At 41.4% G+C, this 22,252-nt stretch overlaps 1 protein-coding gene across 3 annotated transcripts in view; it reads right to left on the minus strand.

Annotated features, from left to right (window-relative positions):
- runx1t1 (RUNX1 partner transcriptional co-repressor 1) overlaps positions 1–22,252 on the minus strand; it is an 87,183-nt gene that overhangs the window by 35,828 nt on the left and 29,103 nt on the right. Inside the window, exon 1 of one of the 3 annotated variants that reach the window (XM_052136214.1) lies at positions 17,508–17,954. The exons of the other annotated variants lie outside the window; for them this stretch is intronic. Coding sequence (XP_051992174.1) covers positions 17,508–17,517 — 10 coding nt within the window. The 5' untranslated portion in view covers positions 17,518–17,954. Of the gene's footprint in view, positions 1–17,507; positions 17,955–22,252 lie in introns of those variants that run through there. 3 annotated transcript variants of the gene reach the window in all.

Here is a 22,252-nt window from a genome sequence, read left to right on the forward strand (position 1 = left end):
TTTTAGCACTGTATGGCTCCCAATCCCTAGGCACTTCAGTGGCTCTGAGTGTGTAAGTACTAGATCCTGAACATGTGTGACTTTTAATGGTTGGCCGATAAATTGGCGAGGCCAATAAATCTGCCGATATTCAGAATTTTTTATTTATCAGCATCAGCCGATACATTTGGCCGATTTGTTTCTTGAGTGCGCTGAGAATTACTGCTTGCATGTGGTGACTGAGACATGTAAACAACCAGTCACAGTTCGTTTTGTTGTTATGTGCCATCATGTTACTACAATAATAGACCGGTGTGCAACACAGTCTCATTTAAATGGTCCGCATATCAGAGCCGCAGCAGATGTGTTTGAGCACATGTTAAACTGCTCACCTGTTTCATTCTCCCTCTCTCTCCTCAACAGTTCCCTGTAACATTTAACTGTCTTGTCTAATGATAAAAAGGCAAATATCAACAAAACTAATATCATAAAGCCTTCCATCTGCAAATAATGCACACAAGCCATGGTTGCTGGATTACTGTGTGTGCTGTTATTTCCTTTTTCCTAATATATTAACAATTTTTCATGTGCAAATAAATTACTACAATTTGATGACTAAACAGAAATCAGAAGAAACTTCTATCTACCATTTTAAATACAATAAAATTTAATATTTTTAAAAGTTCAAGTTTAGTGTGAAATTGAGTAAATATAGTGCTAAATAAGAGTTTATAACTTTTATATTTTACCAATTTTATGTTTAAGTTATTTACTTTATTAAATTGTGTGATATATCAGCATTGTATCGGCCTATCGGCCACCATGCTTTCTGGATATCTGCATCGGCCATTAAAAAAAAACCATATCGGTCCATCAATAGTGTCTTTGCAGGCATAATCTTAGCCATAACTGCTCCCCATGCAATCTCAATCCTCTCCCCAATTGATAACACAGCCACATTGACATCCAGCTCAGCCAGAACAAACCGTTTAATTTCTCAGATAAAGATAAACACCTTTGCTGATTAAGCATTCTATATCTACATTGTAAAATAAAGAATGGTGGCAGTGAAAAAGCAATGCTGCTATGTACACCTTGTCTTGTTTCACCGTTGCCCTTTGTTTGTCATTTTTGCCACTTTTCTACTCCTTAGTTTTTCACTTTTGTCACCCTTGTGCCTCCATAGTCTTCCTGTTAGCTTTCGTGTTCTCTGTCATTGTTTTCACCTGTCTCATTAGTTTGCCCTTTGGTTTCTGTTCATCACCTGGTTACCTTGTTTGAGTTCTGTTTGGTTATTGGTCCCTTTTCCCCTTGTGCATGTATTTAACCCTGTCTGTTTGTTCAGTCCTTGTCGATCGTTGAGTGTTGTTAGTCTGGTATGTTTTCCCTGCCCGAGTTCTCAGTGTTTAAGTTTCCTGTTTCCCCATTGTGGGTTTTTCCTTTGTGTTTATTTGTTTATTTGATCATCAGTGTTTAAGTTTCCTGTTTCCCCATTGTGGGTTTTTCCTTTGTGTTTATTTGTTTATTTCATCATTCAATAAAAGTTAACTGCATTTGGATCCGCACCTCCTCGTCTGCCTTCGCTGCCTCATTCGCGTTACAGAACGATCAACCAATACCATGGATCCAGTAGTTATTTGGGCCAACCACCAGTTGCTCAACTTGAAACAAGGAGACCGCCCAATAGTAGACCACGTTTTCAACTTTCTCCCTCTGGCGAATCTTACCAACTTCCCGGACTCAATGTTGATGGTCTTCTTCAGGGACAACTTGAACCCCTCGCTGAGGGAGCGGGCGCCACTGCTAATGCCTGGCTGGACTCTCCTCGACTACATAGAGGCAACCCTACTAGCGAGCATCCCACCCACAGTAGAGACCCCTCAGCCACCCCTGGAACCCACGCCTGTCACTGTGAGCGAGTCCACGCCGGCCACGGTGAGCGAGCTCGAGCCCACGCCGGCCACGGTCGGCGAGCCTGTGCCCACTCCTGCCACGGTCAGCGAGCCTGAGGTCACGCCAACCACGAACAGCGTTCCAGCATTGTCAGCCTCATCCGCCCGGAGGAAGAGGAGGAAGGGAAGGGGCTCTGCTCTCCAGCCTCCGCCTACCGCAACTCCGTCCCCAGAACACCCCGTGGCTCGGATCCCAGCATCCAGCCAACACAAGCTCGCGCATACCACGGTCAACCAACCAATGCCTGTAGCCTCGACCATCCCTGAGCCAGCGCCTGTAGCCTCGACCGTCCCTGAGCCAGCGCCTGTAGCCTCGACCTTCCCTGAGCCAGCGCCTGTAGCCTCGACCGTCCCTGAGCCAGCGCCTGTAGCCTCGACCGTCCCTGAGCCAGCGCCTGTAGCCTCGACCGTCCCTGAGCCAGCGCCTGTAGCCTCGACCGTCCCTGAGCCAGCGCCAGTAGCCATGACCGTCCCCGAGCCAGCGCCAGTAGCTATGACCGTCCCCGAGCCAGCGCCAGTAGCCATGACCGTCCCCGAGCCAGCGCCAGTAGCCATGACCGTCCAAGAGCCAGTGCCAATAGCCATGACCGTCCAAGAGCCAGTGCCAGTAGCCACGGCCGTCCAGGAGCCAGCGCCAGTAGCCATGACCGTCCAAAGGCCAGCGCCAGTGGTCGCGCCTGTCCAAGAGTCAGCGCCTCTCGAGCCTCCCATGGCTCCTCCTCCCGAGCCTTCCAGGGCTCCTCCTCTCAAGTCTCTCGAGCCTTCCAGGGCTCCTCCTCTCAAGCCTTCCAGGGCTCCTCCTCCCAAGCCTTCCAGGGCAAAACCTCTCAAGCCTCCCGAGCCTTCCAGGGCTCCTCCTCTCAAGTCTCTCGAGTCTTCCAGGGCTCCTCCTCTCGAGCCTTCCAGGGCTCCTCCTCCCGAGCCTTCCAGGGCCCCGCCTCTCAAGTCTCTCGAGCCTTCCAGGGCTCCACCTCTCGAGCCTTCCAGGGCTCCGACTCTCGAGTCTCTCAGGGCTCCTCCTCCAGAGTCTTCCAGGGCTCCGCCCCTCAAGCCTCTCGAGCCTTCCAGGGCAAAACCTCTCAAGCCTCTCGAGTCTTCCAGGGCTCCTCCTCCCGAGTCTTCCAGGGCCCCGCCTCTCAAGTCTCTCGAGTCTTCAAGGGCTCCTCCTCCTGAGCCTTCCAGGGCTCCGCCTCTCAAGCCTCTCGAGCCTTCCAGGGCTCCGCCTCTCAAGCCTCTCGAGCCTTCCAGGGCTCCGCCTCTCAAGACTCTCGAGTCTCCCAGGGCTCCTCCTCCAGAGCCTTCCAGGGCTCCGCCCCTCAAGCCTCTCAAGCCTTCCAGGGCTCTGCCTCTCAAGCCTCTCAAGCCTTCCAGGGCTCCGCCCCTCAAGCCTCTCGAGCCTTCTAGGGCTCCACCCCTCCAGTCTCTCGAGCCACCCAGGGCTCCGCCTCCAGAGTCCCCCGAGCCTTCCACGGCTCCGCCTCCCGAGCCTCTTACGGCTCTGCCCCCAGAGACTCCAGAACCTTCCAGGTCTCCGCCCCTAAGGCCTCCTACAGCGCCACTGCCCTCAGCTCCGCCTCCTGAGCCTTCCTCGGCTCCCCCTCCTGAACCTTCCTCAGTTCCGTCTCCTGAGCCTCCTTCGGCTCCACCTCCAGAGCCTTCCAGGCCTCCGCCTCTAGAGCCTCCTATGGCGCCACCTCCATTGGCTCCACCTCCTGAGCCTTCCAGGCCTCCGCCTCTAGAGCCTCCTACGGCACCACCTCCATCGGCTCCGCCGCCAGAGCCTTCCAGGTCTCCGCCTCTAGAGCCTCCTGCGGCGCCACCTCCCTCTGCCCTGTCCCCTGGGCCTCCCATGGCACCGCCCCCTGAGCCTCCAGAGCCTCCCTCAGCCTACCCACATTCCGTGGTCAACCCCCAGGCCTCCTGAACCCATCCTTGCCCTGTGGCCAGCTCCCAGGCCTCCTGAGCCCATCCTTGCCCTGAGGTCAGCTCCCAGACCTCCTGCACCTGTCCTTGCCCTGTGGCCAGGTCCCAAGCCTCCTGAACCTATCCTTGCCCTGTGGCCAGCTCCCAGACCTCCTGAACCGGTCCTTGCCCCATGGCCATCTCATAGGCCACCAAAACCGGCCTCTGTCCTGTGGCCACGTCCCAGGTCCCCTGAACCGGCCCTTGGCCCATGGCCATCTCCCATGCCACCAAAACCGGCCTCTGTCCTGTGGCCTCCTCCTAGGCCCCCTGAGCCGGCCCTTGCCTTATGGCCAGCCCCCGGGCCATCTAAACTTGTCCCTGCCCGGTCGATACCTCCCTGGCCCCCTAAACCTGTCCCTTTGTGGCCCCATAGACTGCTTGCCTGTCCTCTCGGCCTCCTTGGACTGCCTGTCTGCCCCTCGTTGCCCCCTGGACTGCCTGCCTGCCACTCGTTGCCCCCTTGGACTTCCTGTCTGCCCTCTGTGCCCCTTAGACTGCCTTCTTGCTTTTGTGCCCTCCTGGTCTGCCTGTCTGCCCCTGGTGCCATCATTTTGTTTTCTGTGGGTTTTTTGTCTTTGGTTTTTTTTCTTTAGGATCGTCTGGGATCCGATCCTTTGAGGGGGGGCTCTGTTATGTACACCTTGTCTTGTTTCACCGTTGCCCTTTGTTTGTCATTTTTGTCACTTTTCTACTCCTTAGTTTTTCACTTTTGTCACCCTTGTGCCTCCATAGTCTTCCTGTTAGCTTTTGTGTTCTCTGTCATTGTTTTCACCTGTCTCATTAGTTTGCCCTTTGGTTTCTGTTCATCACCTGGTTACCTTGTTTGAGTTCTGTTTGGTTATTGGTCCCTTTTCCCCTTGTGCATGTATTTAACCCTGTCTGTTTGTTCAGTCCTTGTCGATCGTTGAGTGTTGTTAGTCTGGTATGTTTTCCCTGCCCGAGTTCTCAGTGTTTAAGTTTCCTGTTTCCCCATTGTGGGTTTTTCCTTTGTGTTTATTTGTTTATTTGATCATCAGTGTTTAAGTTTCCTGTTTCCCCATTGTGAGTTTTTCCTTTGTGTTTATTTGTTTATTTCATCATTCAATAAAAGTTAACTGCATTTGGATCCGCACCTCCTCGTCTGCCTTCGCTGCCTCATTCGCGTTACAGCTGCTAATGTCAATGTGACATACAATTTTTTTCACAGAAATAATAATAACAAGACGACACTGTATTCTGCTTATGATATTCAATCAAGAATACAATGATTTTTTTTGTATCAAAGATTCTCAAGCTGGTGTAAGGGACATCGATTCAATATTAAAATCTCAGTATGGGGCCGGTTATTACCTTTGAAATGTTAACAACGTGACAAGTCCAGGCACTATAATTCACAAGAGCCCCAGCAAGAGACTGAAATGAATAAAATAGCCCAAGCGCTAGTGCACTAGCTATTGTAAAACAAAATGCCAGATTAATATTATTAAATTTTTTAATTATATTCAAATATATTATATATAATATTATGATATATAATTTGAAAATATCACTCACTAATCTAAAAAGTGAAAATTATATTAATGGTTCAAAACATATAAGGTCTACTTTTATTCAGCCTTGGTCTCGGAAACAGCCCAGGGCAATGCAAAAAGCAGATTGTGGTTCTACATGTGTAATTGAGGATTAACATCTGGGTCACTGTTGGGATTGGATTGTGAATCGGGCAAAGAGAAACAACCATAAAGCATCTAAACCTCCTCCTCTCCTTCCCTGTCAGGCAGAAATAGATGATAAAGGAAGAGGTTATGCTGTAATCTGCCAGCACACACACACTAATTATCTTACCCCTTTGAGACCCAAGATTCAAGGTGAAATATGGGAAAATAGTTTGGATTAGGATCTGTCAGCAAAGATGGGCAGGCATGACATATCCATAAGGTTTGATATTTCCCTCACCACATTCAGCTGTAATATTACAAATCAGACAACTTAAAAGCATTGCATTTCCATAGTGTACGTCATCTGGTGTTCGAGTGAAATAATAACCACCATAATACATCTCAATTTTATGCAAGCAGGCAGTATGAACTGCATACAAAATAAAATCAACGGCTGTAAGAAATCCAAGCGTAGAAAAGAAAGAATAGATAAAATTGTTCTCTACTCTTTGTATTGTAATTTTCATTTTATAGACTACAAATGTGTCTGAATAACAATTACTGTATGTATTACAGACATGGTATGGAGAGTAGAGTGCAGATGCTCATTCCAATTTTTACGTGTATATATATATAAATATATATTTATAGGCAAGGCAAAATTATCACAATAAAGTCATATTGTCCCAGGCCATTAAATCCACCTAAAAGTGGTATAGTGTGCAAATATGTTGTGAAAATCAGCAATGCATAACTCAATTCAAATTAGTTTCCTCTTGCAGAAAAAGGTGCAATTTTGCATTTTAAACAGGCTCAAACATACTAGAGTGCACATCAATCCTGCCCTGATTTTGCAAAGTTAATCGGTGCAGAGTTAACGCACAGAGTGCATTTTGTTTGGCGGTTACTTTGCCTTTTTTTTAAATGGGAAATTGGTGGATGAGCAGCACAGATATTAGGCGGGCCACCACAGATATTGATTCAGCAAGAGATTTAATGTGGCTCCCAGGAAGGACGATGAAGTGCTTTCCATTTTCCTGTTCGGCAAGGTCTTTTATTGCTTTTCAAAAGAGCTCTCGAGTAATATGGATCGCCATTAAATGGCACGCCAAACTGAGCATTAGAAAGCACCGACTCTCTCATTTTGACTTCACGCCTGGTCATTTTTCTTGAACGACAATGGCAGTATATATCTTGTCAGGATGTGCCTGGCTCACCTTCTTGCTCTCCTCATATCTTTTTCCTTATATTGGCAATATGCATGCATAAACACAGCAGAAGTCAAGGAGGAATCTCAAACTTTCATACTATTTTTACGAGACCACCAAACCAAAAAGAGCAGGACTGCTTAAATGGTTAATCATGCATGCAGTCAACCTCAGTTTTCTAAGAGCAGCTTGGGGCCAGCTAGTTAGTGATCCTCCAAGAAGCACTTCTTTTTAATTAAATGTTGGTATGGCCACTTTTTAAGATCCAATCAATTTCTGATGGATAAAATCAAATTATTCACAAATATATATATATTTTTTCTTGTTTAATACTTTTTTCTGTCACATTACAAAAGCAAAATGGGTTACAAATGCAGTTCCATATTGACCAAAAAAAAAAATATTTATTTTTTGGCAAATTATTAGTAAATATTGTGTATAATAAATAAGATTTATTTTGCCTTGTTTGCTATATATTGTAAACAATATAAATTATATTATACATATAAACATAGTATAATATAAGCCATCGGTCACACTGCTATGTACAGTAGATTTCAACATTGATTGAAATCTATGTTTTGGCAGACCTTTCCTCTGCTAACGTGATCAGAAAAACATCTGGTCTCTCGTTCGTATGCTTTTTGATGCACAATGCTTGGCTTACATATCTGTTACATCACTCACTGCACAGATGGCAATGTTTAGCTCATTCTAGTGTGGTTAATATCTATTGGTACACAAGCTGCACATAAGGAAAAGAAGGTCAGGATTAATATTGTTCATTTTCTTGTTAGAATCCCTGTAGGATGTTTCTGTTAAAACTCTCCCCAATGTGTTATGAATTTAATATCAGGATCTCACTTGTGCATCTTTTTTGTGTCATTGTGAAATGCTAAAGCTGAAACTTGATGCATCCTCCTACACAGATAGAGTTGCATGTTCACTTAGTAAGTTAGTTTAGGAGAAGCTTTGTGAAATCTAATCTGCTGTGATAATTCAGCTTTATGACCGAACGATTTCAGACTCTTTCTGAAACGCCTGTGGTAATTCAGAAACCCACACATTTATGTGATTGCAGGAAGTTCAGCTTGCTGAAAAGACCAAAATGGCTGGTTACCAGTATACGTTGTGCTTAGCATGATGGTCCCCAACATGGGATGCTGGCATGTGAAAGTGAATAGTGACTAAGACAATAGTGACTTTCAGCCTAACATCTCCTTTTTGTATTCCATGCAAGAAAAACATAATACAGATTTGAAACAAAGTATTTTCATCTTGTTCTAGAGATACAAGAAAAGAGTTTAGACCTTCATTTACTGGTAAACAAGACTAAAATACTGAGTAAGATATTTTTTTGCAGTCTTCCAGAAAGACCATGCTGGTCAACAAGTTTTACCAGCTGCATTTTGTTGGTTCACTTGCTAGACTAGCACCAAACCAGCATTAATCAGCACATGTCCGCCTGGACAGGCATGAAATTCATGCTAGTGTCATTTCAGAAGAGCAGAGAGAGTTTCTCTACATAGGAATGTGTTTAGTAGTGAGGAAGTAGAAGCTCTGCTCCTCAGAGAAAAGCTATGCCCACTAACGTGAAGCATGATGTGCCAAAACCCCAGGAAGCTAATCAGCTGCATGCTAATGCTGAAAAAATGGTTGCTTTTAGTCTGCACCCCCAGACTCCTCATTCGCTCATCAGACTGGCAAGATAGAGCTCACCTTTCACAGGAAGACATCACATGGGACAGATACCATTGGAAAGGTGATGGCAATGCTGACTGTTCACACAAATACATTATTGTGCTGAGAAAAGCTTGACAACGAATGGAGCAGAATGGAGGTGTCCTGAGGCATGTTTATAAAAGTTCAAGTTTTTCTTTTAACTTGACACATCAAGTTCTGCGCAAGCTGTTGGATAAACAGTGAGATGTAGCGCAATGTTCAAAGATGTCCATCCAGCAGATGTTTACATTGAAGATCAATCAAAAACAATACAGACGGACACAAAAACATGTTCAGTGTGAGCGGCCCCTTAGTAATGTGGTGAGAAAGTGACAACACTGACTCTTCTGATAATTGGAATTCAGATGCCGTCGCAGGTATCTGAGGCTGAGGGTGAACAGGGGAGTGTTGCATCGGCATAAATACATTATGAACTTGTGCGCGCCAATGCACCATGCAATCATCTCCGCCAGATGGAATGGAGCGTGGCCCATCAAACCCCGCCTGCTTGTCAGGGAAGATGTATGGATGCCCACACCCTCCTGGAACTCATTCCCGGCACTTATCCTGCTCATTCTCCCTGCAACAAACCCTGTCCCTTTGGACAGCTATTTTACTCTCCGTATCATTCTCAGCCTCTCTCACTCTCTCCCAGAGCCCTCAGTTTTCAAGGCCTCTCCTCAGGCGCAGTTGTTTTCTGGGCCCCACTTGGCCAGCGCCAGGTGGTGTGCCAACGTTCCATTCCATGCCATCAAATGATGCGCGTGCTGATAGGAACTGCATCAGTCTGTGCTCACTCAAGTGTTACCAACCCACCTACCCACCCATCAACCACTGCAGCACACAGCAACTAGTGCACTCCAATATTTAAAGAGATTGCACCACTACATCAGCTCTTTCCTCACCGTGCCTAACCAAGATGTTATTCCTGGTTTACAGCAGACTTATGAATCACTCCACCTCTTAGCAACAGAGTTGTAGTCAAGACTAGACCTTCCAAGACACAAACTCAGACCAATACCAGAAACCTTAATAGCCAGATACAGACCAAGACTAGACCCAATCAACCAGAAAAGAAGAACAAGAAAACAAGCCCTAGGGATAAGAAAAATAAACCTAATTCACAGGTAGTTGCAATTTTTAAATAATAATCTGATTGCATTTTTTTTATCTAACTGTGGTTATTTTAAATAACCTTGAATATTGTGTGCTTCAAATTCCAATCACAATTTAATTCCCAAATAAGGGAATTTTGAGAGAATATATAAACACCATTAACAGCACGTTTGTGTGTAATTCAGTTGAACTTAGAGAGTTTTTTTTTTTTTCTGGTCAATGGCTGGCAATCAAATTTGCTTATTTGATTACTTATTATGAAATTGTGTGGAATCTTAAATACTTCTTATATTAGTTCAAGTTAAAGTTTATTTATAAAGCACATTTAAAACAACAAATGTTGTAACCAAAGTGCTGTACAACATTTGCCACATTTTAACTTTTTGTTTACCTTCCCTTTCAGCTCACAAAAACAAACTGCGTGATCATAAGGAAGGATTACATCAAGATGTAGATTGGAACGCAGGTCCAGAATTAATTTAAATAAAATAGTCTCCTCCTCTTTCGCCGTTGTTGGCATGCCAGTGATTACCCCTCTGTGCCATAGGTTGCAAACCCCTGATATAAACAAATAAATATAAACATTGATACTGACAGCAAAGCTCTTTGATTTCACTTTAAATGATGGAGTAATGGCAAATGTTCCTGGTCATAGCGGGCTCATTCAAGCAGTCTTAATGATACACAGTGGCACAGAGGAGGAGAGGCACGCTTACTCTATTTCTGTGGAGTCATACAATGATGAAATGAAATCTCAAAGGTTTTGCTTCATGAGAAATAAAGGCTTGTGGGTTTAATCAAAGAGCATTAAAATAACGTGTGAAAGTGAAGAAATTAGGACAGAAATGTTTTACTATTGCATAATATAATATAATATAATATAATATAATATAATATAATATAATATAATATAATATAATATAATATAATATAATATGATACAAATATCTAAAACATTTATTTTAAATTTTTATATTAAAAAATGGTGTTCCAAAAACAATGTAAAGTTGACCAAAGAGAGACATATTTTAAGTATATTGTATATTTTGATATTTAAACATAATTTTTCATGTCATTCATAAGTCATTCATTTAAGTTTGTATATCCCTATTTTATTATTTGATTAATGTATTTGAATTTAAATATGTAAAAAAGACTTCTTGAGGTGTATTTAGCACACATGCAACAATTTATATGACAATTATCTTGAAATCCCTAAAATAGACAATTAATCATAATAGTCAAAATTAGTTAATTGTCAACCAAATTTTATAATCATGACAGCCCTATTCAAAGGGAAAACATGTTTATTTTTCTTATCACAGTGGCAAATAATTTTAATAGTTTAGTTTAGTAAATAGTTTTAAGCATAAACATCAAATAGCAAATTTTGTCAGATTCCTCTGAAAATAAGATTTGATGTCATGTTGTTGTATATTGATCTTGTTTTAAGGATGTTTAGATATTTTAACTGGAAAACAAGACAAAAATACAATTTCAATTAACATCTGAAATAACAGCCTTTTGGCTTAAGGCCATCAAGACACAGACAAATACTAGACCACCCAAAATCCAGATCCAAACCAAGACTACACCCTTCCAAACCTAGATACAGACCAAAACTAGACCACTCAAGGTGCAGATCCAGACCAAGACCTAACCTGGAGACCCAGATCCAGATAAAGACTACTACTTAAACCACATTTATTAAGATAGCAACTGACTACCAATGGCAGTAACCTTTAAAAGAATGTCATTTAAGACTATAGCTACCCATTTTGATGACAGTTGTGTTGGCTTAAGTGTATACTGTTAGTTTTACAATTTGCCCATTATGTAGTATAATGCATTTCCAACGTAGGCATACAAAGCATTTCAGCAGTAAATACGATGGACCGGGAGCCATCTGCTGATCAATTTCAAAATATGGTCTTGCATCAAGAAAGAAGTCTGATGCAGTGTTTAATAGTGGAGTCACTCTTTTTTCCTCTTCTCCTTCAAAATGGATTCATCTTAACGTCTGTTTTAACCATCTGTTGAAATAAGGCCCCGTCATGAAGCACAGAGGAAGAAAACAAGTGTAGAAGGACAATAAAAGTGATTCACTGTTGCCGTTACGCATCCACTGAAATTGCACAGATTTGTGCTGTATTTTATGGCCTGGATTAAAAAAAGGAAAAGAAACAAAAAATAAAGGCTGTGAGAGTGTAAGACCTTCCATGGGATCTCACATAAATGAAAATGAAAAGAAAGGCACTTGTAATCTCCACTCCTGCCTCATCTACAAATAGACGATCATAACTGAAATGGGAACAATTAAGGTTTTGCAATTACACTACAAGCATAACTGCAATTTCCAGCATATTTTGAACACACAGTAAATTATTATTTACTAACTTCTAATCTAGAGAGGCAGAATTAAAGCATTTCTCAATAAAAGGCCTTTCATACTGAGATTAGTGTTCTCCAGCGCTAGTATGAAGCTCGTCCAACTCTCAAGTCAACAACTCACTCAGCTTCCTGGCATGAGCAGATGCCAGCTGAAAAGTGGGGAGAAAGAGAGAGACAAATAGAGAAAGATACAATATGGCTCAGCACCTAGACACATGGCTTTATCTGGCTATGCATCAACACAGCTATGTTTTTTTTACCGCTATGTTCCTCATTAGCAGTGTGTAGGGTAAAGTCACACATCCTCATGAGATTTGCACAAGATTTACAAGCAACACTTTGTCATTGAATAAAGTTTGTTTGGTGAAAACAACAGCACACAAATAGAATGTCACGTGATGAGGAAAAGGAGCAAATAACTATGCACAGAACGATTAGCTGATCTTCGTCTTAAAACTGTTATCGGCCGATTGTGCCTAGATTCAGGGACAAGATCAGTCTCTCGTGTCAGCACTATTTTGTGAGAACCCCGATTTAAATCAGACATACACTGTATGTCTGTCGCAATTCCACAAATAACAGTAATAACAAGTTTAACCTTCAATAACAGCACCAAATCTATATGCAGTTGTTTAATAATTAGCTATTTGTGTTACAGTAGGGGTGGATCAAAATATTGTTTTTCCAATTAACCGTGATCTTTATTTGATCTTTCTTGATATTGATTCTTAAATCCCAAGATCGATCTTTCACTCTCCTAAAATGAGAGGTAATCACTCGCATTTGCAACCAAATTTTGCGCTATGCGACTAAAGTGAATATATTTAGCAACTGACTGGTTAATGTTTACATTTCACTCACCAGTAAATGTGTAGTTTAGTCGTGAAGTGTTCAGCAGCGAGAACCTTTCACAGTTGTTCCGTGTGATGTGTGTTCAAAGACAAGATCCACGCAACCCATTTGTCATTGATTACAGTCTCTTTTAATACCCTTTCTGTTCTATACAGTTAGTTGTTGATTAAAAACAACTACAAAAAAAAAAAAACATTTAATTCTAATAATGCATTGCACAGATGAGGTAAAGCTGTTCAAGTCCTCTCCAGTTAAAATGCGCACATTTAAAGGCATTGTTTACAGAAATTAAATGTTTTGTTAAAGAGACAGTACTAGATTTAGCACATGTTCAACAAATCAATGTAAATAGTAAAAATTATGCAATTTAACAAAGAATAACAAAAATAATATATTAAATATAATATGGTATTTATGTATTGATTGAATACATTAATTTGTTCATTTAAAAAAAAAAATGTAACAAAAATTATGAAAAAGTAATAAAATATAATTAGTAAAATGTATATTTTCATAATGTACCTAGTTAAAAGGTCACCTGTATAATTAACAGCATTAGCTGGGAGAGGATTTCTTTGATATGTCTGCAAAAGGGACATTAGAACTGAAATAAACGTATATGAAACTAAATAATGAATGATTCGATAATTCTTTGAATAATGAATCAAATCAAATACGGAATAGAATTGAGAGCTTGTGAATTGGAATCTAATTGTATCGGGATATCTGTATCAATACCCAGCCCTGTCTTACAGTAAAATCTCAAAGATGGTAAACAAATCATAGATACTAAAGATTTCTCACTAAAGCGTTTTTGGAGCTTGTAATATATATATATATATATATATATATATATATATATATATATATATATATATATATATATATATATATATATTTATCTTATTTTTGAACATATCTCTGCTGTGTGTGATGCTCTCATGGTGCTTTCTGATTGACATATGGCAAATATATTTGATACTGAAAACTAAATATTTCATAACTGTTTTCAATTCAAGCAAATTTTTGCATTTCACAATTAATGTAAATTGAATTTTACAGTGTGGGGCATAAACATATAACTGCAGCATATCAATTGTTACAGTGTGGGACTTTAAAAATAAGCATCAGTGATTGGATCGCTACCGGCCACAGTGTTACAATAGCATGATCATATCAGCCTCAGATTGGTGCACCACTGCCATTAACATTTACTGATCTACTAGGCCCATTAACATCAGTAGTTTGTCAAAATTGAAATGCCTTGAAAGATTCCAGAACTTCATGACATACTCACTGAGATCACTGAGAATGATTTGAATTATGATGTCACAAGAAGGAACAATAAACTCAAGTGAACAGAATGAACAAACGTTAGATACTTCAACCATATCCATATACAGCTCCTGTCTTCTCCTTCAGCTCAAGCAGACTGCAATTACCTCTGCACTCTGCTCATTGCCCTCAGCACTACTCAAACCTGCAAATTGCAGGTCTTTATCCACTTATTCACTTTATTCATTTCAGCCACTTATTCTCACTGACTGTGGCAGCTGTGAACGAACTTCTCTCCACGCTTGGCAACAATCGCTTGGCGGAGTCTCTGATGCAAGGACGAGTCAAGCTCATGGCGATGGATGCCAAATCAATTATCAGCAGATAATAAAGATGCTCATTTTTTACATTAACAAAACGCTATTTTATTATACCCAAAAATGCGAGATAATAATATATATTTCTCTCTGTAACTGAAAACACAGCTACGTGATAAAAAAATAAGTGACAGGCGTAGGGGAGGGAGGTTCGAGAAAAAAGAAAGACCTGGCGGCAAGATGACGGTTTATTTCTGTTGGGACCTCTGTCTGCAAGTGTTTTGAAAATATCACATGACAGAAGCCATGTGTTCAAAATTAGAGTAAGTTACGTCTGCTCAGAAAAATATGTTGACAATTTATGAAACGCAGTCTGGATGGAGATTTACTAAGTAGAACCAGATTCAGAAAACAACTAAGCCCCCCCTTCCCAATTACTGTGCACATACAAAAACTCTTTCTCTCTCTCTCTCTCTGATTCCCTCCATAAGACTTTAAAAATGGTTTGAGTCACATCTGGCAGGCAGGAGATGGTGGTGTATGACCTAACATCAAGGTACTTCCACCCTGAGCACTTTTCTGTGTGTGTTTGTATATGTGTGAGTGAGTGTGCATGATTGTGGCACTGGCTGCAGTTTGCTAATGGCTTTCAGTACAGGGAACTGAGGCATAGCTCCAGGCAATGACTGCACCCTCAACCGACTGGCTGCCATCACTGAGTGGTTCCTTAATGCCTAAATACACTCTGGAGAGGCTGTCTTTAATGCTTAAACTTAGGTCAAAAGGTTTCCATACTACCCAAGAGAACGGCCTTTATTCTTGTTACAGTGGAATAATCTGCAAGTGAAACGCAGCAAAATGAAACATGTTGTTTGAAAAAATTATCCGTAACAAGACCACAGGCTGAGAGACTTATTACATACTAACCAAGAAAACAACATTTTTATTATTAAAGTATCATAATCGGCAAACAACATGTTGCAAACTGAGATGTGTGTTAAAAACATATGGTACGAATATAGGTACTCTTAAATACATGCAACAAAAATACAGGCGGACAGCTTTTGCTTCCATACTACCCAAGCAAATTACTTTTTTATCAAGTTAAAGTAGCATACTGCAAGTGAAATATTGTGAACGGAGAAAGTTTGTTAGAAATGTATCGAACAATAACATTCTCCCTAACAAAAAAGCAACAAAACTACAGGCGGAGAGGAAGGAGCCAAGCTCTACTCGCCGTCGAGAGCTCCAGTCCCTGCCACAGATGGACGGCACAGTGTTTGGCACGCTGCCAGCGAGTGAACAGATTGTCCGTGGCGGCGGCCTGGAGGAACAGTAGCTCCAGTGCAGATGGGTGTCCGAAATAACCCAGTGTCAGTTCTGCTCAAGTGTCCCTGACCTGGCACATGCGGCTGCTTACAGCTGCTTCCTCCACAGCTTCCCAGAATGATTCTACACACACTCACATAATGGATTAACACAAACCCACATGCTAACAAACTCGTTTTAAGCACCCATTTTGAAAAAAGTTAATATCGTGAAACCAGACCACCACTGCAATTTTCAGTCAGAAACATGCATGGAATTAAAACTCATCATTTACTCACCCTCATGTTAGGACAGGCAGTGTGCTAGGGACTGATAGCCTCAGTCACCATTCACTTTAATTACAATGAAAGTGAATGGTGTCTAAGGCTATCATTCTGCGCATCATCTCCTTTTATGTTCCATGGAAGAAAGGAAGTCAAAAGGGTTTGGAACAACAAGAGGTTAAGTAAATTAAGACATCATTTTCATTTTTGGGTGAACTGTCCTCTATCCCTTTAACACATAGGGAAGATAAAAGTAACAGTTTGAAAAGTCACAACAGTAGCATTGTGCCATACACAGCCAACAATGTAACACTTTTAAGTTAAGATGCAAACAGAAAGAGAAATAAGAAGTGGATGGATGGAGAGGGAGTGCCGGAGAGCTGGGCACCAGACGGGTTGGCTGGCGGAGAGGTAGTGGCCATGGCACACAGGAGAGCAGCAGTGCCAACAGAGCTTGTCTCACAACACCATCTGTGAAGAGCAGCACTGCAGCCTGCACACACACACACACACACACACGCACGCACACACACACACACACACACACACACACACACACACACACACACACACACACACACACACACACACACACACACACACACACACACAGCATGCCAGCTGCCCTCTGCAACTCTCCTCTCTTATTCTATTTTTCTTTCAGTCTGTTCTTTTCTCTTCACTCATGTGTTTCTCTACTGTGTTTAACTATTCCAAAAACAGATCTCTGATGTTTCTCTGTTATTCCGTCTCAATAAGTTTCCAGGTTTCTCTTGTTCCTTAGAAACCACTTCACAGGTAGGCAGGTAGAGATTCAATGCCTCTAGTCAATCAGAAAGAGGCATCAGCTATGTATGGATAGTTCACATGAAACATTTTTGGGACAGTTAACATGTGTTATATGCTCAATTCCATTTACAGAAAAAATTATTTAAAGAGTATCTCACTTTTTTATGATCTCAAATTACAGTAAATGAAAGAGAACATGGGATATTTGTGCCTTAAAATTCATACATTTAAAATGAACTATTTAAGGCAAAAGGTAATTAAAATGGTAAAATAAATAAATAAATAAATACAAACCTTTAGACAAAAGATTGCCAGTGACAGGTCCTAAACTGCACATGTTCCCTTAATAAACTGTACATATTACATTTATTTTACATTATACATTTTAACTTCATATCTTGATATTGATTAAATGTAAAAAGAGAGTTCACGGACATGTTATGTGTCAACAACCCATAAACAAAACTTCAGCTTTGGATCTCACATAACTCATAATCAAATCACAAATGCAAACAAGGAAATATAAAAAACAACACATAATTTGAATATGTTTTGTGTAGATTAGTTTTTTTCCCCAGCAGCAGCAAACATTCTTACAATCTTAATTCCGTTCAGCATACAACGTTACATAGTATTATTCTGTATTTCCACATACAAAAAGCACATGCACAATTTCCCTCAGTCACACAAATTCAAAGCTGTCCAATCCTACCTGGCATCATAGATGATGTGACCAAACTGGATATCAAAGAATGCAGATTTTTCTCTCTATTTCTGTCTTTTTCCGTCTTTCTCTGCTATGTGGGAGTACACAAGGGCAGAGTGTGGGAGAGTCAAACCGCCTGTCTGCCTGCCTTACTGAGAGAGGCCAGATGGAGACCTGCCTCTCGCTCTGCTCTGCTTCCAGGGATGCCCCGCAATAACGAGGGCACGTGTGGCCGCTGGGGCCTCCCGCTATCCTGCACACACTTACTCCCAGAGCCCGGAATGAGACAATGACAGCTAGAGCTCAAGCAAACGCGCACACATGCTCCCCGCCTCCTATGCTGACCCCTCCCAGCTGATGCACGGCAGCCACACAAAACACAGCACGCATGAGAGAGAGAGAGAGAGAGTGTGTGTGTGAGATAGAGAAAAAGAGAGAGAGAGGGTTGGGAGGAAGGGGTGACAGACAGACAGACAGACAGACAGACAGACAGACAGATAGATAGATAGATAGATAGATAGATAGATAGATAGATAGATAGATAGATAGATAGATAGATAGATAGATAGATAGATAGATAGATAGATAGATAGAGTATCATTTTTGTAAATATTTGATTATAACCTTTCATGTGACAACACTGAAGAAATGACACTGCTACAATGTAAAGTAGTGAGTGTACAGCTTGTAGAACAGTGTAAATTTGCTCTCCCCTCAAAATATCTCAACAACAGCCATTAATGTCTAAACCTCTGGCAACAAAAGTGTGTAAACCCATTAGTGAAAATGTCCAAATCGGGCCCAAAGTGTCAATATTTTGTGTGGCCACCATTATTTTCCAGCACTGCTTTAACCCTCTTCGGCATGGAGTTCACCAGAGCTTCACAGGTTGCCACTGGAGTCCTCTTCCACTCCTCCATGATGACATCACGGAGCTGGTGGATGTTAGAGACCTTGTGCTCCACATTCCGTTTGAGGATGCCCCACAGATGCTCAATTGGGTTTAGGTCTGGAGACATACTTGGCCAGTCCATCACCGTCACCCTCAGCTTCTTTAGCAAGGCAGTGTTCGTCTTGGAGGTGTGTTTGGGGTCATTATCATGCTGGAATACTGCCCTGCGGCCCAGTCTCCGAAAGGAGGGGATCATGCTCTGCTTCAGTATGTCACAGTACATGTTGGCATTCATGGTTCCCTCAATGAACTGTAGCTCCCCAGTGCAGCACTCATGCAGCCGCAGACCATGACACTCCCACCACTATGTTTGACTGTAGGCAAGACACACTTGTCTTTGTACTCCTCACCTGGTTTCCGCCACACACGCTTGACACCATCTGAACCAAATAAGTTTATCTTGGTCTCATCAGACCACGGGACATGGTTCCAGTAATCCATGTCTTTAGTCTGCTTGTCTTCAGCAAACTGTGTGCAGGCTTTCTTGTGCATAATCTTTAGAAGAGGCTTCCTTCTGGGATGACAGCCATGCAGACCAATTTGATGCAGCGTGCGTCATATGGTCTGAGCATTGACAGGCTGACCCCCCACCCCTTCAACCTCTGCAGAAATTCTGGCAGCACTCATACGTCTATTTCCCAAAGACAACCTCTGGATATGACGCTGAGCATGTGCACTCAACTTCTTTAGCGAGGCCTGTTCTGAGTGGAACCTGTCCTGTTAAACCGCTGTATGGTCTTGGCCACCGTGCTGCAGCTCAGTGTCAGGGTCTTGGCAATCTTCTTATAGCCTAGGCCATCTTTATGTAGAGCAACAATTCTTTTTTTCAGATCCTCAGAGAGTTCTTTGCCATGAGGTGCCATGTTGAACTTCCAGTGACCAGTTTGAGGGAGCGTGAGAGCGATGACACCAAATTTAACACACCTGCTCCCCATTCACACCTGAGACCTTGTAACACTTACGAGTCACATGACACCGAGGAGGGAAAATGGCTAATTGGGCCCAATTTGGACATTTTCACTTAGGGGTGTACTCACTTTTGTTGCCAGCAGTTTAGACATTAATGGCTGTGTGTTGAGTTATTTTGAGGGGAGAGCATATTTACACTGTTATACAAGCTGTACACTCACTACTTTACATTGTAGCAAAGTGTCATTTCTTCAGTGTTGTCACATGAAAAGATATTATCAAATATTTACAAAAATGTGAGGGGTGTACTCACTTTTGTAAGATACTGTAGATGATTGATAGATAGATAGATAGATAGATAGATAGATAGATAGATAGATAGATAGATAGATAGATAGATAGATAGATAGATAGATAGATAGATAGATAGATAGATAGATAGATAGATAGATAGATAGATAGATAGAGGACTGCATGGTGCAGGTCAGTGCACTATGAATGAGTCTGTCGTTTCATATGTTCCGAATTAAGAGTGCTCTTGCAAAAACAACTCACTTCTGGTCAACTGGCCAGTCTTAGTTCACAAACATCTGCTTCTGCTTAACCAGATTCAGATCAAACTTTACTACTACATTTAGATCAAATGAGAAAATATGAATCTGAGGTTAATGGTGTGTTTGCTCATGTTTGAGATTATCAGCTTCACTTAACCACCTCCTGATTTAGCTATCTAAAAATTCACCATGTTGATGCTCGAATGCTTGAGATCTGTCTAAAATAACGGCATGCGGCAGCCCTGCCTGCATCCATCACCCTCCCTCCAACCGTCTTTTTGCAAGAAGCGGCGGGAACAACCTCATTAAAAACAAGAAAAATCAATTTGGAGAGTCCAAACAAAGGCATGCATCTGTGCTGCTGTGTAGGACTGGGCAATATGTAAAAAATATTTTGTGATTATTGCCTTAAGAAATATCATTTTTTAAATTGCTTTATTGATTTTGCTTTAAAAATGCAATTCATTTATTAAAACAAGAAAAACAGAGACAAAATATATTTCAAAATTAATATTGCACTTTAAACTAAATAAAAAAAGCAATAAAATAACAAAGTGATGAAAAAAATCTTATCTAACCACCTCTCCAAATCAAAATATTTACCATCTCCAATGGCTCCATTTGCCATCACACAAGCATCCATCAACAGAGATCCATCAACAGAGAAAATTACTAATAGTCTACAGATTAAGAACTAAACACAATTATAAATGTAAAGACCATAATAATCAAAATAAATAAGCTTAAGAAATTCCCATGTGTGTTCTTATCAAATTTGTGTTTGTATTGCATTTTGGTAATACAGTTAATGCTGCCAAAAAGAACAGAAGAAAAAAAAAACCCCTCAATTTTATGTTCAAGGTGAATGTGTCTTGCATTACTTTATGATTTAATCACTTTCGTCTTTATTTAATACAAAGATATATTACTGAACCTATATATTATATATATTACTTTATATTATATATATTACTGAAGATATTAATGCTGAATAACAGCATTTCTTGTCATGTGTCACACCAAGACGTCTTACAGGTCGCCCGCCTGTTGCGAATAGATGAGCAAAATTACCCACGCATGAAATACATTTGGATGAGGCACTCGCAAACTGGATTCAGACTTGTTGCATTTGGCGGGTGCTAGTTTCACACTCTGGTCACTGTTTAATACATTTGGTGCCTTCCCAGACCCATGGTTTTGCCATTTCCCAATATTGTTGGTCATCATCTGTTTGCAATCAACATCGGGATCTTTGTAAGACATCATCGATATCCAATTACATCGTCCTATCGCCCAGCTCTACCGCTGTGTTTTAAGTCTCTAGAGTAGCAGTCCTCCCCCTCCCCCTATCTCACACTTGTTCTTTTTCTGCTCTCTTTCTCAGATTTGCTGTTTCTCTCTCCCCTCCCAGACTGCCATAACTGCATGTGATTAACATATGTCTGGGCTTTCAGCCCCTGTCAGCTTGGAGGCATTTCTCCCAGCCGCCTTAAACAGCAGATGAGCTCCATGTGGAGGTAACACTTTGGAGAGAGAAAGGAGGAGGATGAGGATGAGGATGAGGGTGGAAAGACTAGGTGTTTTCCTCATTCTTTAATGGCGTACCTTCTCTCTTTCTGCATCGGCCTCCCACCCGTCTCTCCATGCCGGGGGGTGGACCGAGTGTGACTTTGAAATATAGTAAACAGCGAAGACGCATTTCATCTCACAGAGATAGCAAAAAACACAAACCTCAGGATAATTGCAATTTAAATGTACAATCACTGGCAAAAAGAATGACTTTTCAGGATGTCTACCTTCAAAAAAGAATTCTTACTGGTGCTGCTTCAAACAAAGTTGATTTGTTTTAATTGGCAGCAGTTGCATTCACTTGTAAATTACAAACATTACAAAATGTCTAAAAATCCTAAATTTCCTCATTTGCTTTGAATTCTGAAGTAAAATGCAGTGTAGTTATCAAAATCATGAAAGGCAAATTGTAAGGCAAAATCTCTGCAATACTGGTCAATACTTTCAAACACATCAAAATGCCCACTACAGTTTTTTCAGAAAGCATAATCATAATTTAGCAATTCAAGGAATATCACTGAATGCTCGAGCCAAACCCACACTGAAAACTCCATTCAGCTTCCTAACGTCATCTTTTCCCAAAGTATGCATTAATATTGAGTGTTTTTAATGAATTATGTTAAAGATGTATTAGTGTGTATGTGGCCCCAGTCACATACACACTAATACATGCTGCCCGCCCTTCATCTGCATGCCATGGAGGCTAGAATTGAGAAACATTATTGGATAATTCTTATAATTGACATTTCTCTGGGCCAATCGGAATC

Source organism: Xyrauchen texanus, chromosome 10 (assembly GCF_025860055.1).
Source record: "Xyrauchen texanus isolate HMW12.3.18 chromosome 10, RBS_HiC_50CHRs, whole genome shotgun sequence".
NCBI lineage: Eukaryota > Metazoa > Chordata > Actinopteri > Cypriniformes > Catostomidae > Xyrauchen > Xyrauchen texanus.